At 47.7% G+C, this 10,951-nt stretch overlaps 4 protein-coding genes across 5 annotated transcripts; 2 read left to right on the top strand and 2 right to left on the bottom strand.

Annotated features, from left to right (window-relative positions):
* The first annotated feature begins 66 nt into the window (after nucleotides 1-66).
* LOC108149002 (vacuolar protein sorting-associated protein 33B-like) lies at nucleotides 67-2,662 on the top strand. Its single transcript, XM_017276346.2, has 4 exons — nucleotides 67-364; nucleotides 422-522; nucleotides 578-896; nucleotides 1,112-2,662. Exons 1-4 carry the CDS (start codon nucleotides 320-322, stop codon nucleotides 2,561-2,563), a joined length of 1,917 nt encoding a protein of 638 aa, XP_017131835.1. The 5' UTR covers nucleotides 67-319; the 3' UTR covers nucleotides 2,564-2,662.
* A 376-nt stretch (nucleotides 2,663-3,038) lies between these two features.
* LOC108148495 lies at nucleotides 3,039-4,267 on the bottom strand. The gene has a single exon (XM_017275530.2). It carries the CDS (start codon nucleotides 4,197-4,199, stop codon nucleotides 3,099-3,101), a length of 1,101 nt encoding a protein of 366 aa, XP_017131019.1. The 5' UTR covers nucleotides 4,200-4,267; the 3' UTR covers nucleotides 3,039-3,098.
* Nucleotides 4,268-4,504: 237 nt separating this feature from the next.
* Nucleotides 4,505-5,304, top strand: LOC108148791 (mediator of RNA polymerase II transcription subunit 28). Its single transcript, XM_017276010.2, has one exon. It carries the CDS (start codon nucleotides 4,615-4,617, stop codon nucleotides 5,194-5,196), a length of 582 nt encoding a protein of 193 aa, XP_017131499.1. The 5' UTR covers nucleotides 4,505-4,614; the 3' UTR covers nucleotides 5,197-5,304.
* Nucleotides 5,305-5,357: 53 nt separating this feature from the next.
* LOC108148790 (transcriptional regulator ATRX homolog) lies at nucleotides 5,358-10,751 on the bottom strand. Of its 2 annotated transcripts, none has more exons than XM_041709194.1 (4): nucleotides 10,625-10,751; nucleotides 8,268-10,363; nucleotides 7,306-8,193; nucleotides 5,358-6,897 (listed from the first exon to the last, which is right to left on the bottom strand). In XM_041709194.1, the coding sequence occupies exons 2-4, from the start codon at nucleotides 10,273-10,275 to the stop codon at nucleotides 5,804-5,806; spliced, it is 3,990 nt and encodes a 1,329-aa protein (XP_041565128.1). In that variant the 5' UTR covers nucleotides 10,276-10,363; nucleotides 10,625-10,751; the 3' UTR covers nucleotides 5,358-5,803. The 2 variants fall into 2 exon arrangements, with proteins under 2 accessions (XP_041565128.1, XP_017131498.1); XM_017276009.2 differs by having other exon boundaries at nucleotides 8,268-10,319.
* Between the last annotated feature and the right edge of the window lie 200 nt (nucleotides 10,752-10,951).

Raw genomic sequence — 10,951 nt, 5'->3', positions numbered from 1 at the left:
AAGTTATAAGTATATGTGGACTAGGCCTACTGGGGATAAACACTTTAAAAAAACGCGCCTTCGGCTCTACATCAACAGGTGGTGTGGAAAAGAGCTGAGATCGATATATATCGATATATATTCGCCAGCACCCAAAGCAAGTACGATCGAGTGGTCCTGCTTCCAGTCCTTCCGCCTGCAGTTCTGGGAGTGAATGTGAATCCTTGCGGCGTTAATGGCATGATGCTGATGCAGAATTCAGTATGTGAGCCATCTGGTTACCCTGCCACCTTTTATTTTGTAGCCCTGCTTATCAGCTGATTTCTGTTGTTCGGCCAAGATGGACAAAAAGTTGCAGGGATTTCAACTGGTGGCCCAGGAAAAGGTAAAAAAAAAGGAGTCATGAGTGCAAAAACACTAACCATTTGTTAATCGCCGCCAGCTTTGCTCTATTCTGGGCTCCATACCCGGAAAAAAGGAGTTAATATTGGAGCCAGCTTTGATAAAGCCACTGGAACATGTTTTCACTGCCTCCTGGTTGAAGTAAGGTTTTAATTGTAACTAAAGGATGTTAACCAATTATATGCTTTTTTCCCAGACTAAAGGGCATTCAAAGGATATACAAACATGATGCGGCACAGTCCTTACCGCGATCTTCAGATCAGGTTCACATCTATATGATCCGCAGTGTTTTGGCTACATTTCAAACCCTACTCAAGCAACTTGAATCCGTGGCCTTGGAGGAAATGCCGGACATATCCTTGAAAATGTATCACATAATTTGTGTGCCCTGTTGCTATTCCTATTTTCAAACTCTCCTCGAACAATCCGGACTTTGGGGACTGGTGCAACTGCATCACTTTAACTGGGATTTCATCTATTTGGATCAAGGAGTTCTAAGCCTAGAGCTGCCTAATGTGAGTGGACTTGCTGTATGGTATATTGCGGTCAAAATAATAGCAGTTTTTTAGTTTGGCAGCCACTAAAAAGAACTTTTATTATTATTATTTATTATCGTTCAGAAATTTTGCATAGGCCACTAAGCTAAAAAGATATTTTTGAGCTCTTTTATATTATTTTGATCGCAACTGCATAGAGAAGTGGTTTTATAATGAATCTTTTTTAAACGCAGCTGTTCGAGAGCCTCTACCTTCAGGGAAACACATCTCCTTTGCCGTCGGTGGCGCAAAGTCTGCGATTGCTGCAGATGATTTGCGGCCAACCTGCTTTGATCATGACCTTTGGCCACCACTCGGCGCAGCTAATTCAAATTCTAAGGGCACTGGGCAAGCTGCCAGAAGCCACGAATCCTCCAGAATACGGCGGCTGGCTGATCATCGATCGGGACAAGGATTACCCGGCCAGTTTGCTAACTCCCGCCATTTATGCGGGTCTACTTTTGGAGGTCTTCGACCAGCGTTCCGGCGAGATTGTGGTGGATAATCTCAAGAACAAGATCAGCAGCCAACGATTGGAGTTGTTGCAGGGAAAGAAACCGAAAGTTGGCCCAAATCCAACCAGTAAACCCTGCTGCATTCGACTTAACTCCACCGCAGACGAGATTTACGGGGATAATCGCTACAAGCGTTTTGCCCAGGTCAGCAGTTTGATTCATGCACAAGTCAAAGCCTTGGGTTTGGAGCTACAGAAACTAAATGACATGCAATTGGAGGAGATGCACGACTATGTGGCCAGGAAGTTGCCCAAACTCACGGAGCTTAAGACCAAAGTCCTAAGGCACTTGAATGCCAGCGAGATAGTGATCCAGATGATGGTTAATTTTAGAAGATTACAAACCCTCGAAGAGGACATCTTGAACAATGTTTCAAGGAAACGATTGCTGGCCGAGATTGATGAGCTAATGACTACGGATGGCCAGAGATTCAACACCCTACGATTGATGTGCCTTTTGCATCATTGTGCCGGTGTGGCTCCCGAGGAGCTGCAGATCTTTGCGAGAAACTATTGCAATCTGTTTGGCCACCAGAACTTGGGTGTTTTCCAGCAGTTGTCGCAGGCGGCACTGCTACCACCACTTGTGGCCGAGAAGAAGGTGCCAGCAACGAAGTTGCTTTCCCAACTACCGCTGCCCAAGTTCCAGCAAACCGAATTTCAGGCCAACGCCAATCGGCTAAAGCTTCTTACTTCCTGCGGAGATGGTCAGGATGGTGCCGGTTTGTCCACAAAAAACCAAGCTGCTGGCATGCAATCCTGTCCGAGTTATGTCTTTAATGGCACCTACATACCTTTGGTGGCACAACTCTGTTCGATTCTATTGAAAACCAATAATGCCGAGGAGTTATCCTCGAAGCTGGCCATGATTGAGGGTTTGCATCTGCATATGGATGGTGGAAAAATCACGCCCAAGTCCTATGCTAACCAAATTAAGGTAAATGGAATCGCCGATCAGGATGTCTTTCCATTACGCCTGAGGAATCTCTTTGTTTTTGTTGTGGGCGGTGCCAGCTATGCGGAAATTGCCGCCTGCGATTTTGTGGCCAAGCTCACGGGCGCCCAAATAACCGTGGCATCCGACTCTCTAATGGCGGGCAGCGATCTGATAGCCACCGCCTTTACTCACTGACCATGACTCAACTACGAATCTGTGCGCAAAATGTTTTATATATTTTTATATAAAACAAAAATGTAAGAGCTTGTGATTAATAAATTTTGAAATTTTATGACGAATAACAAAAATATATGGACTTAGAAGTGGTGGTTTTCTGGAATGGAAAATGATGAGCGACAACGTTGTAAAGGCGTGTATATGTATACATATGTCTTCGTTTTCGAATCAATTTGAGACCTTTTAAAATCATTTAAATAAGGGTACCTTGAATTTATCCGTTAACCTTTTAGAAATAAAGTTAAAATCTTGATTAATGAACTTTGAAACTGTATGACGGATAATACTAATATTTTCTTAGGTTTCAAAGGCCAACCTATCACATTAAATTGTAATATCAATTTGAACTATTTATAATCATTTAAGTTTAGGTATATTTAAAAAACCCGTAAAAACATTTACGTTATGGAACAGAAAAAGCTTCACAAGCATATTTAAATTATTAACACAACTTTTTATTTGTTAAACAAAAGTGTAAAGGTGTATTATTATATTATTGACCACCTCCAGTTCCGGTCATTCCAGGCACGCGGTAGAGCAGCTCACCATCGTCATCGTAGTAGGCATCCTCCACGCGGTAGGTGGCTCCCTGGCGCCGCAGTTTCCGGGGAATAACAATGCGGGTTTTCACCTGGGTTATCTCGTACTTTCGCTGATCCGCAGCACTGATCACAATCTCACTGCTGGCGAATTTGGGCACAAAGCTGGGCAGGAATCCAGTGCCACTGGGATTCTCGAGAGGTCGCTGCAGATGCTCCGGAACCTTTGGTACGGATTCCACTAGCTGCGATTGCTTGAGTTCCTGCAGTCTCATCTTTTTTTTGATCCGGATTTTATCCAGTAGATAGGTTTCATCTTCGGCGGCTGAAGAGGGAGGTGGCTCATAGCCAGAGGGGAGTTGTGGTGGTGGAGGCACCTCCATCTCCGGATTTGAGTTACTATTGCCCAGTAGCTGGCGGAATTCGTTGCCTTGTGGAGTTGGTAATTGTGATTTTGTGGGCCAATCCTGTGCCTTTAATTCCCGCAGATCCTGTCGCCGGCGCTCGGCAAATTTCTGGAGATGCTGAAGCAGCGCAGGCGGTAGATTGAAGTCACCTTTTCCTGTCCTAAGTAACTGCCAATTTTGGATGACTGTTTCATCATGAGAACGTATCCGTTGCACAGTTCTTGGTCTCCACTTGGCCCGCAGAATTTTCTGCACAATTTCGGGAGTGGCGGGAAAACTCTCCGCCAGGCGTTCCACACTCCACTCCTCGGAATCACGTTCGTGGAGCAGACGCATCTGCTCCTTTTCCGCATGGAGCAAAAGATTGGGCAACTTGGCATCGCGGAAATACTTGTGCTTAATCATAAACTGACGGATGCGATCACGCTGCTGCAATTGCTCCTTTTCGTACTGCCGATGGCTCTTTTGCACGCCCATGAAATCCGACTCCAGATCGGCGTAATCCTCGCTAGCCTCGCTGGGTTTGGCCGGGTGCTCCTGCAGCTGCTGCAGTTGGTAACCCAGGCCGGGATTAGCGCGGCGTGGAACTCTGGCCAGGAGACAGGAGCGAGCCGTGTGTAGAGTGCGCTGGATGATTCGGGCGGTCATCTCCTTAAAAATCCGTCAGCATTTGGTTTAAGAATCTTTTTGTTTACATAAACAGCTGGCAGCGGTAATATTTCTTATCGATTTTATCTTGTCAATCTTTATTATCGATATCTATCAAAACAATCCCCGGAGTACCCCATATAAGCATATATTGAAATGTTACAAGGCTCTAAAAATAAGTTTTCATATTGCTTACTATAAATATAATTACAATTTTTAAAAGTAATTAAAATGTTCACTTTTCGATTTTGTTCTATTTGTTTGCAAGCTATCGATAAACGGTTTCCGATTGTCATCAAACTTGCAGGACGTGACAACCCTGCTGCGATTACTCTGTTGCTCTGCGTTTTTGTTGATTTCGCTGGACCGGCTAAATTGTTAATTGTTGATTAATCGTTTAAACAATAACGGACTCATGGCCAGCAACGAGCCCGGCGGCGGGAATCTGATGGACGAGTTCGAGGAGGCCTTCCAGTCGTGCCTGCTGACGCTGACCAAACAGGAGCCGAATACGGGGACCAGCAAGGAGGAGATCGAGCTGGAGGTGCAGAAGACTACCAATCGGTTCATAGACGTGGCCCGCCAAATGGAGGCGTTCTTTCTGCAGAAGCGCTTCCTCGTCTCCACGCTGAAGCCCTACATGCTGATCAAGGACGAGAACCAGGACCTGAGCATCGAGATCCAGCGCAAGGAGGCGCTGCTGCAGAAGCACTACAATCGGCTGGAGGAGTGGAAGGCCTGTCTCTCGGACATCCAACAAGGTGTCCACAGTCGTCCCACGCCACCAATTGGCGGAGTCGGGATGCTTCAGGGCCCCGGGGGCGTGGGCGGCGGAATGGCCGGCATGGGCGGAGCACCCCCACGGCCGGGAATGATGCCCGGAATGCCACCGGGTGCCATGCAGCCGGGCGGACCCATGCAACCCAGTCCACAGCACATGCTGCAGGCCCAGCAAATGCAGCAACTCCGGATGATGGGCAAACTGCCGCCAAAATGATGATCGGGCAGCCTATTCTTTTAGCATGTAATTTTTTATAGATCCCTTAGTCTACCTGTATCTCGTGTAGTGAAATAAACATTCACAAATATGTGATACCAAATCCGACACCGCCCCCACGTCTGCAAACATTCAAGTGGAGGAGAAAAATGTGTTACGCATTTATTCATAATATCTGTGCCATTTATTTTTGTTATCTTGTTGCGTGTTAAATAACTTTCTTCCTGCGTCTCCTAGCCGGATTAGCACTATGTATATACTCGTATATAGCCATGGTCTATATTGTGTAAAATATGTGTTTAAATCATACGCTGTATTTTTTGTTTGTTTTATAGCTTGTATCTAATTTAAAGTCTACACATGAATTAGGACAGTTTTGAACTTAAATGAATTGATAGAAAGTATAATCTTATGCACTCGCGGTTATGGGTAGATTGGTAAATGGTAATTAGATAGGATAAACCACATTTGTATCTTTAGTCCAAAAGGAAATATCGACAAGGTCGACGACGACGAATTACCTACGATTAAATTAAAGAGTGTAACCCACAATTCGGGTTGGGTTCAGTTTCGGTTTCGGTTTCCGTTTCGATTCGGGTATATATTCTTAGTCGATCTCGTACACCTTGTCCGGTTCGAAGCCCGGAGCAGGTGTGGCACTTGGCAGCGCATTGGCCGCCGATCCAGCTGCTCCCGGCGGACCACCGGTGCCCTGATTGTAGCCAGCCGCATTCGGGTGCTGGTTGGCGTAGAGCAGCGGATTCATGTACATCCCGCTGGGATGGACAATGTTTGAGTGCAGGCTAAGGAGATCCTTGTACATGGTCGGATCGCCGTTGTTCATCTCATTGTACAGCTGCTGCAGATAGGTGGGCACCAGCTGGATAACCTGATTCTGGTTAAGCTCCTGATGGTCCTTCGATATCTTCATGTTCAGCAGCTGCAGCAGTATGTCCGACCGGAAGCCGAAGATCTTGTTGGAGGTCACACTGCCGGAGGCATTGCCAAACTGGCCCATCACCTGGTTGCCAAAAGCATTCCGATCGTAGCTCATGTACTGCGATGCCTGTACCGTTCGCGTCTTCTCCGCCTCGTACTCGGCCCAGGCCGATTTCCGCTCCTCCTCCGTCAGATTCTCGTGCTCCTCCTGCTCCAGCAGCGAATCGTGCTCGTGATACTTGAAGATCAGCTTGTCGTGCTCGGTGAGTATCTCGGCAAACAGTCGATCCTTGGGCAGAATGGGCATCTCTCGCTCGGAGCTGGGCTTAAGCTCATACGAGTACAACTCCATTAGGTCCGTCTGGTTGTAGTGGCGCGAGATTTGCTGCTCATCGATCACCCGCTTGGCCGTAGCCTGCTTCGCCACTTGGCGCTCGTAAACCTTCTGCTCCATGGTGCCCATGGCAATCAGGCGGTAAATGTAGCACGGCTTAATCTGCCCAAAGCGATACACCCGGAATATGCTCTGGGTGTCGTGCGACGGATTCCACGAGACATCAAAGATCACCACACGATTGGCCGCCACCAGATTGATGCCCAGGCCGCCGGCCCGCGTGGAAATGAGAAATAGGCGGGCTCGCAGGTTAGTCACGTTGTTGAACTGCTTGCACATCGCCTCGCGCTGCTCCACGCTGCAGCTGCCGTCCAATCGGAAGTAGTCCTTGCCGTTCGTCCAGCAGCCCTTGAAGTCGCCCACATCACCTGGTAAACAAGCCAAACTTAGTATTGATTTATCAAATATAATGATGAATTGCAGATGAAGTAAATGAACTTATTATAAGTTACCTTCCATAAACATAAAATGGTTAATCGATGTAAAAAGTAAATCAATTACATTAATTTAAATTTAAATTTATCTAGTTCCTATTTTTTAACTGTTATGATATGAAAATGATGATATATTGTATAATTTCTCAATAATTTGTTTCGAATATTTTTGTTATTCTAAAGTAAACTATTTTTGATGTCAAAAATTCATCTAATTTGATCCTTTAAAATGTTTTTTTAAAATTTTGTATTAATATGAACTTGTAATAAAGAAAATTGTATGAAGAATGTACAAACAAAATGTAACTACTTGAACCTTTAATATCCCCTGAATAAACTCACCTTCAAACTCGTAGTTCTTGGTGTTGCTGTCCACCAGCGAGAGGAAGTGCTCGATGACGTCCAACGATTGCAAGGACTGCGAGAAGACGAGCAGCTTGTCACCAATGGCCTCGCACTGTTGGAGAAGCCGCAACAGGATCAACAGCTTTGGGGAATGGTGCACGTTATTCAACTCTCGCTCCTCGACGAAGGGCTTCCACCATTCCGAGGGGTCATCCTTCTGGACACTGGGTCCACTACTCAATCCGCCCAGCAACTCCAGATCGGAATCACTATCGCCACCGGCAGCAGCAGCCGTTCCATTACGTGTCTTGCGCTTTTTCTGCTTTCCCGAACTGGCTGCCAATCCCGACATACTGGCGTCCGATTTAAAGGACTCGCAGCTGTCCGATGAGTTGGAAGCAGCCTCCTCCTCGTCAGTTTCGTCGCAGATGAAGCCCTCAATGTCGGAATCGTCATTGCTGAGTAGCCGTTTGGCAATCACGTTGTCACTGTTAACGCGCAGGTTCATGGGATGCGTCCAGATGCGCCGCAGGTCCTGAAAGTCCTGGAACAGTCGCGCCCCCTTGCCGCAAACATCCGAACCGCTCTGCTCCCGATGCGTGGTCATGTAGTAGCTATATAGCTTCTGCTGCAGCTCCGACAGTGTGGTGTACACAACGTACTCGTGCTTGGGCGGCAGATAAGGTGCCAGTACCGAGTAGTCGCGCCGCTGGATGCAGCCCTCGAGCAGCTTGTGCAGAATGTGCGACCGGTGTTTCATCAGACGCAGATCCCGCTCCGTGGAGTCCGTGTACTGACCATTGGTGATGGGGTTAACGAAGCGATTCATATACTCCTTGTACGTACCCAGCAGATTGGGCTTAACAAACTGAATCATGCAGTAATCTACGAAATAATTAATATATATATATACGTTAATAAAGTCCTTAAATTTGTCTTTGAAAGGGCGGCAAACTTACATTCTCTGAGATTATTTTGAAGTGGTGTGCCGGTGAGGACGATTCGGCGTTTGGTGCGCATTCGTGTGACTGCCTTGCTGATGGAGGTCTTCTCGTTCTTGAGCAGATGTCCCTCATCGCAGACGACCAGATCCGGGCCGGGGTCGACCAGGGCCTGCATGAGTTGCTCGCGCTGCTTCTTGCGCAGCCCTTTGGCCTTTTCGTTGGCCAGGATGCGGTACATGTCGTAGCCGAGGATGCAGACGCCGCCCTCGTTAAACCATTCGTTGAGCTTGAAGATCCGCGTGGGCTTGTCCTTGTAGCGCGAGATGTCGTACACCTCGATGTCGTTGCGATTGGCGAACTTCATCCAGGTGGTGAATTCCCGCGCCCAGTTGTTCACCGTACTGAGGGGTGAGATTACCAGGACGCGCTCCACACTTGTGCGTCTTGTGTTGATCAGCAGCGTGTGGGAGAGGGTGACCACTTGAAGGGTCTTGCCCAGACCCATGCAATGGGCCAGAATGCAGCCGGAGCCGGGCTTCTCCACGCACTCCTTGAGCGTCTCAAAGCAGGCGTCCCACATGAACTTCACCCCAGCCACTTGATGCGGCTTTAGCTTCTTCAGCAGACCCTTGTCCACCTGCAGCAGGGCCTTTTTGGAATCCTCATCGAAGTCTAGCACCAGTTCGTTAATCTCCACGCTCTCGGACTTCACAAAGATGCGATTGTACAGCTTTTGGCGGTCCTCGATGCGCTTCCGTCGATCATCCTCCTCCTTGGCCGCCTCCTTGGTCGTCAGATCCAAGTCCTTGGTCTTGATGATCTTGCGTATGTGCTTGCGCTTGTTCTTCTGCTTGTCATCGTCACCATCACCATCACCATCGCTTTCAGCGCTGGATGTTTTCTTGATACGCTTGCGCTTTTTCTTGTTCTGCTTCTCGTCTGGCTCAAAGTCGGAAGAGCCCTTATCGGAGTCGCTCTTCTTCCGGCGCCGCTTCCGCTGCGGCATCACCTCGCTGTCGCTGCTGTTTTCCGCCGCATCCTCCTCTTCCTCCTCCTGCTCAGCCTCGGATGACTTTCTGTCCTCTTCCTCGGCCGTTGGAACTTCGTAGTCCGAGTCCGCCTCGCTTTCGCTTTTGGAGCGCCTGCTCTGTCTACTCTTCTTGGAGGTGGTGGCCGCCTCCTCGGAGTCCGTGCTCATTGTCTTGGACTTTTGGGCGGGCTTTGGCTTGGGCAGACTGACACGCTTCAAACGCACCACACAGCGCTTGGGCCTGGGCGGTGAATCTGCTCGCGGGGAGCTGGCTTTGGAGGATCTCTCGCTGGTCAGGGAACCCCTGCGACTGCCCGTTCCGTTTTTGGTGGGAGCCCTGCTGGATGAGGTGGCTTTTTTCTGTTTCTCTTCTTGGTTATTGCTAGTTTTCTTAGATTTCCTGGTGCTCTCTCTCTCTTCCTGTCCTTCCGCTTCGTCTTCCTTGGCTTTGCTAGACGACCTGGTCTCCAACGGCACTAGTAGATTCTCGTCGTCGTTATCGTCCTCGCTGTCGCTCAGTTCGATTATAGAAGCGTTCTGGGTGCGGCTTCTCCTTGGCGGCAGGTCAGATGTGCTCCTTTTTAGAGGCTCCTCGCTGTCGCTGGAATCGATGGTGGTAATACTCTTGTTGAAACTACGCCGGGAAGGCCTCTCTTTGACTTTGGGACTGGCCAGCAGCTTCTCCAGTGGCACAATGCGTATCTTGCAGACGGGCTCCTCCTCCTCGTGATCCCCGTTTGTTGAACTATTTCCTGCTGCCTCGGCTGCTGCTACTGCCTGCTCGGAATCACTGGAGCTGCTAGATGACTTCCTGGATGCCTTGACATCTTTGTGTGATCTGGACTGCTTCGATTTTGTTTTTGGGTTTGAGGATTCTGATTCAGATACAGATACAGGTTCACTTCCAGATTTGGATGACAAGTTGGAGTCCTCTGTGGTGGTCAAAGGTGTAGCGGCATCTGTGTGTCGGGTGTTGGGGCTTTTCTTTCCCATGGGTAACCGGCTGTTTGTCCGCCCAGCACGTCAAAGATGTGGATCTGCAAGAAATGCGATTTGTTGGCTTTACTGGTTTTGCTTTGCCCTGCAAAAAGTAATGAATTTTTTATATAGTTTTTTTTTTTATTGTCAGCATTTGCCGCGCGTTGTTCGCTTCGCTTCTTCTTCTTTTATTCTATCGCTCTTCCTCTTTCCGCCTCTCTTCGCTTTTTTTTGCAATCTGCGTCTGTCTCTTTTTTTTTTTGTGTGTGGCGTCGGCACTACTTGTACATCTATTATTTATCCAAATTCCATTAGATCTTGGAATCGAAAAGGCTACTGGTTTGGTTCATTTTTTAGTTTTCACCTGCTACTGGCTGTGTAGGCGCTTCATTGTGACCACCCACTCGGTTTAACACCTTTTCGCGACGAAATAATTGTTATTTTTCAGCGAAAAGCCGCAATTGCAATTGGTATACCAAACTATTCTAGGGTTGCCAGGCCCTTGGGCGGTCTATCGATTTAAGGGGCTATCGATAGTACCGTTTGTCGGTGGTTGAAGCCAATAATAATAACTTAATAAATAAATAGAACAATAATAATAGTAACAGCTCCTCTCCCAAAAAAAATTGTCTTGTAATAATTTTTTTGGCGGGAATATTTTTAGTTTAACACGTTTATATAAAGCTGTGCA

This window comes from Drosophila elegans, unplaced genomic scaffold (genome assembly GCF_018152505.1).
Source record: "Drosophila elegans isolate 14027-0461.03 unplaced genomic scaffold, ASM1815250v1 contig_476, whole genome shotgun sequence".
Lineage (NCBI taxonomy): Eukaryota > Metazoa > Arthropoda > Insecta > Diptera > Drosophilidae > Drosophila > Drosophila elegans.
The sequence above is the reverse complement of the archived record's forward strand: the minus strand, read 5'-3'. Positions and strand labels throughout refer to the sequence as shown.

Bases quoted from the DNA above. Each gene is read 5' to 3' on its own strand.
- LOC108148791 (XM_017276010.2), top strand. From the start codon at position 4,615: ATGGCCAGCAACGAGCCCGGCGGCGGGAATCTGATGGACGAGTTCGAG.
- LOC108148495 (XM_017275530.2), bottom strand. From the start codon at position 4,199: ATGACCGCCCGAATCATCCAGCGCACTCTACACACGGCTCGCTCCTGT.
- LOC108149002 (XM_017276346.2), top strand. From the start codon at position 320: ATGGACAAAAAGTTGCAGGGATTTCAACTGGTGGCCCAGGAAAAG. The intron at 365-421 runs GTAAAAAAAAAG...AATCGCCGCCAG, and splicing joins AACTGGTGGCCCAGGAAAAG to CTTTGCTCTATTCTGGGCTC. The intron at 897-1,111 runs GTGAGTGGACTT...TTTTAAACGCAG, and splicing joins TAAGCCTAGAGCTGCCTAAT to CTGTTCGAGAGCCTCTACCT.
- LOC108148790 (XM_041709194.1), bottom strand. From the start codon at position 10,275: ATGGGAAAGAAAAGCCCCAACACCCGACACACAGATGCCGCTACACCT. The intron at 8,194-8,267 runs GTAAGTTTGCCG...ATTATTTCGTAG, and splicing joins TCAAAATAATCTCAGAGAAT to ATTACTGCATGATTCAGTTT. The intron at 6,898-7,305 runs GTGAGTTTATTC...CTTGTTTACCAG, and splicing joins CAAGAACTACGAGTTTGAAG to GTGATGTGGGCGACTTCAAG.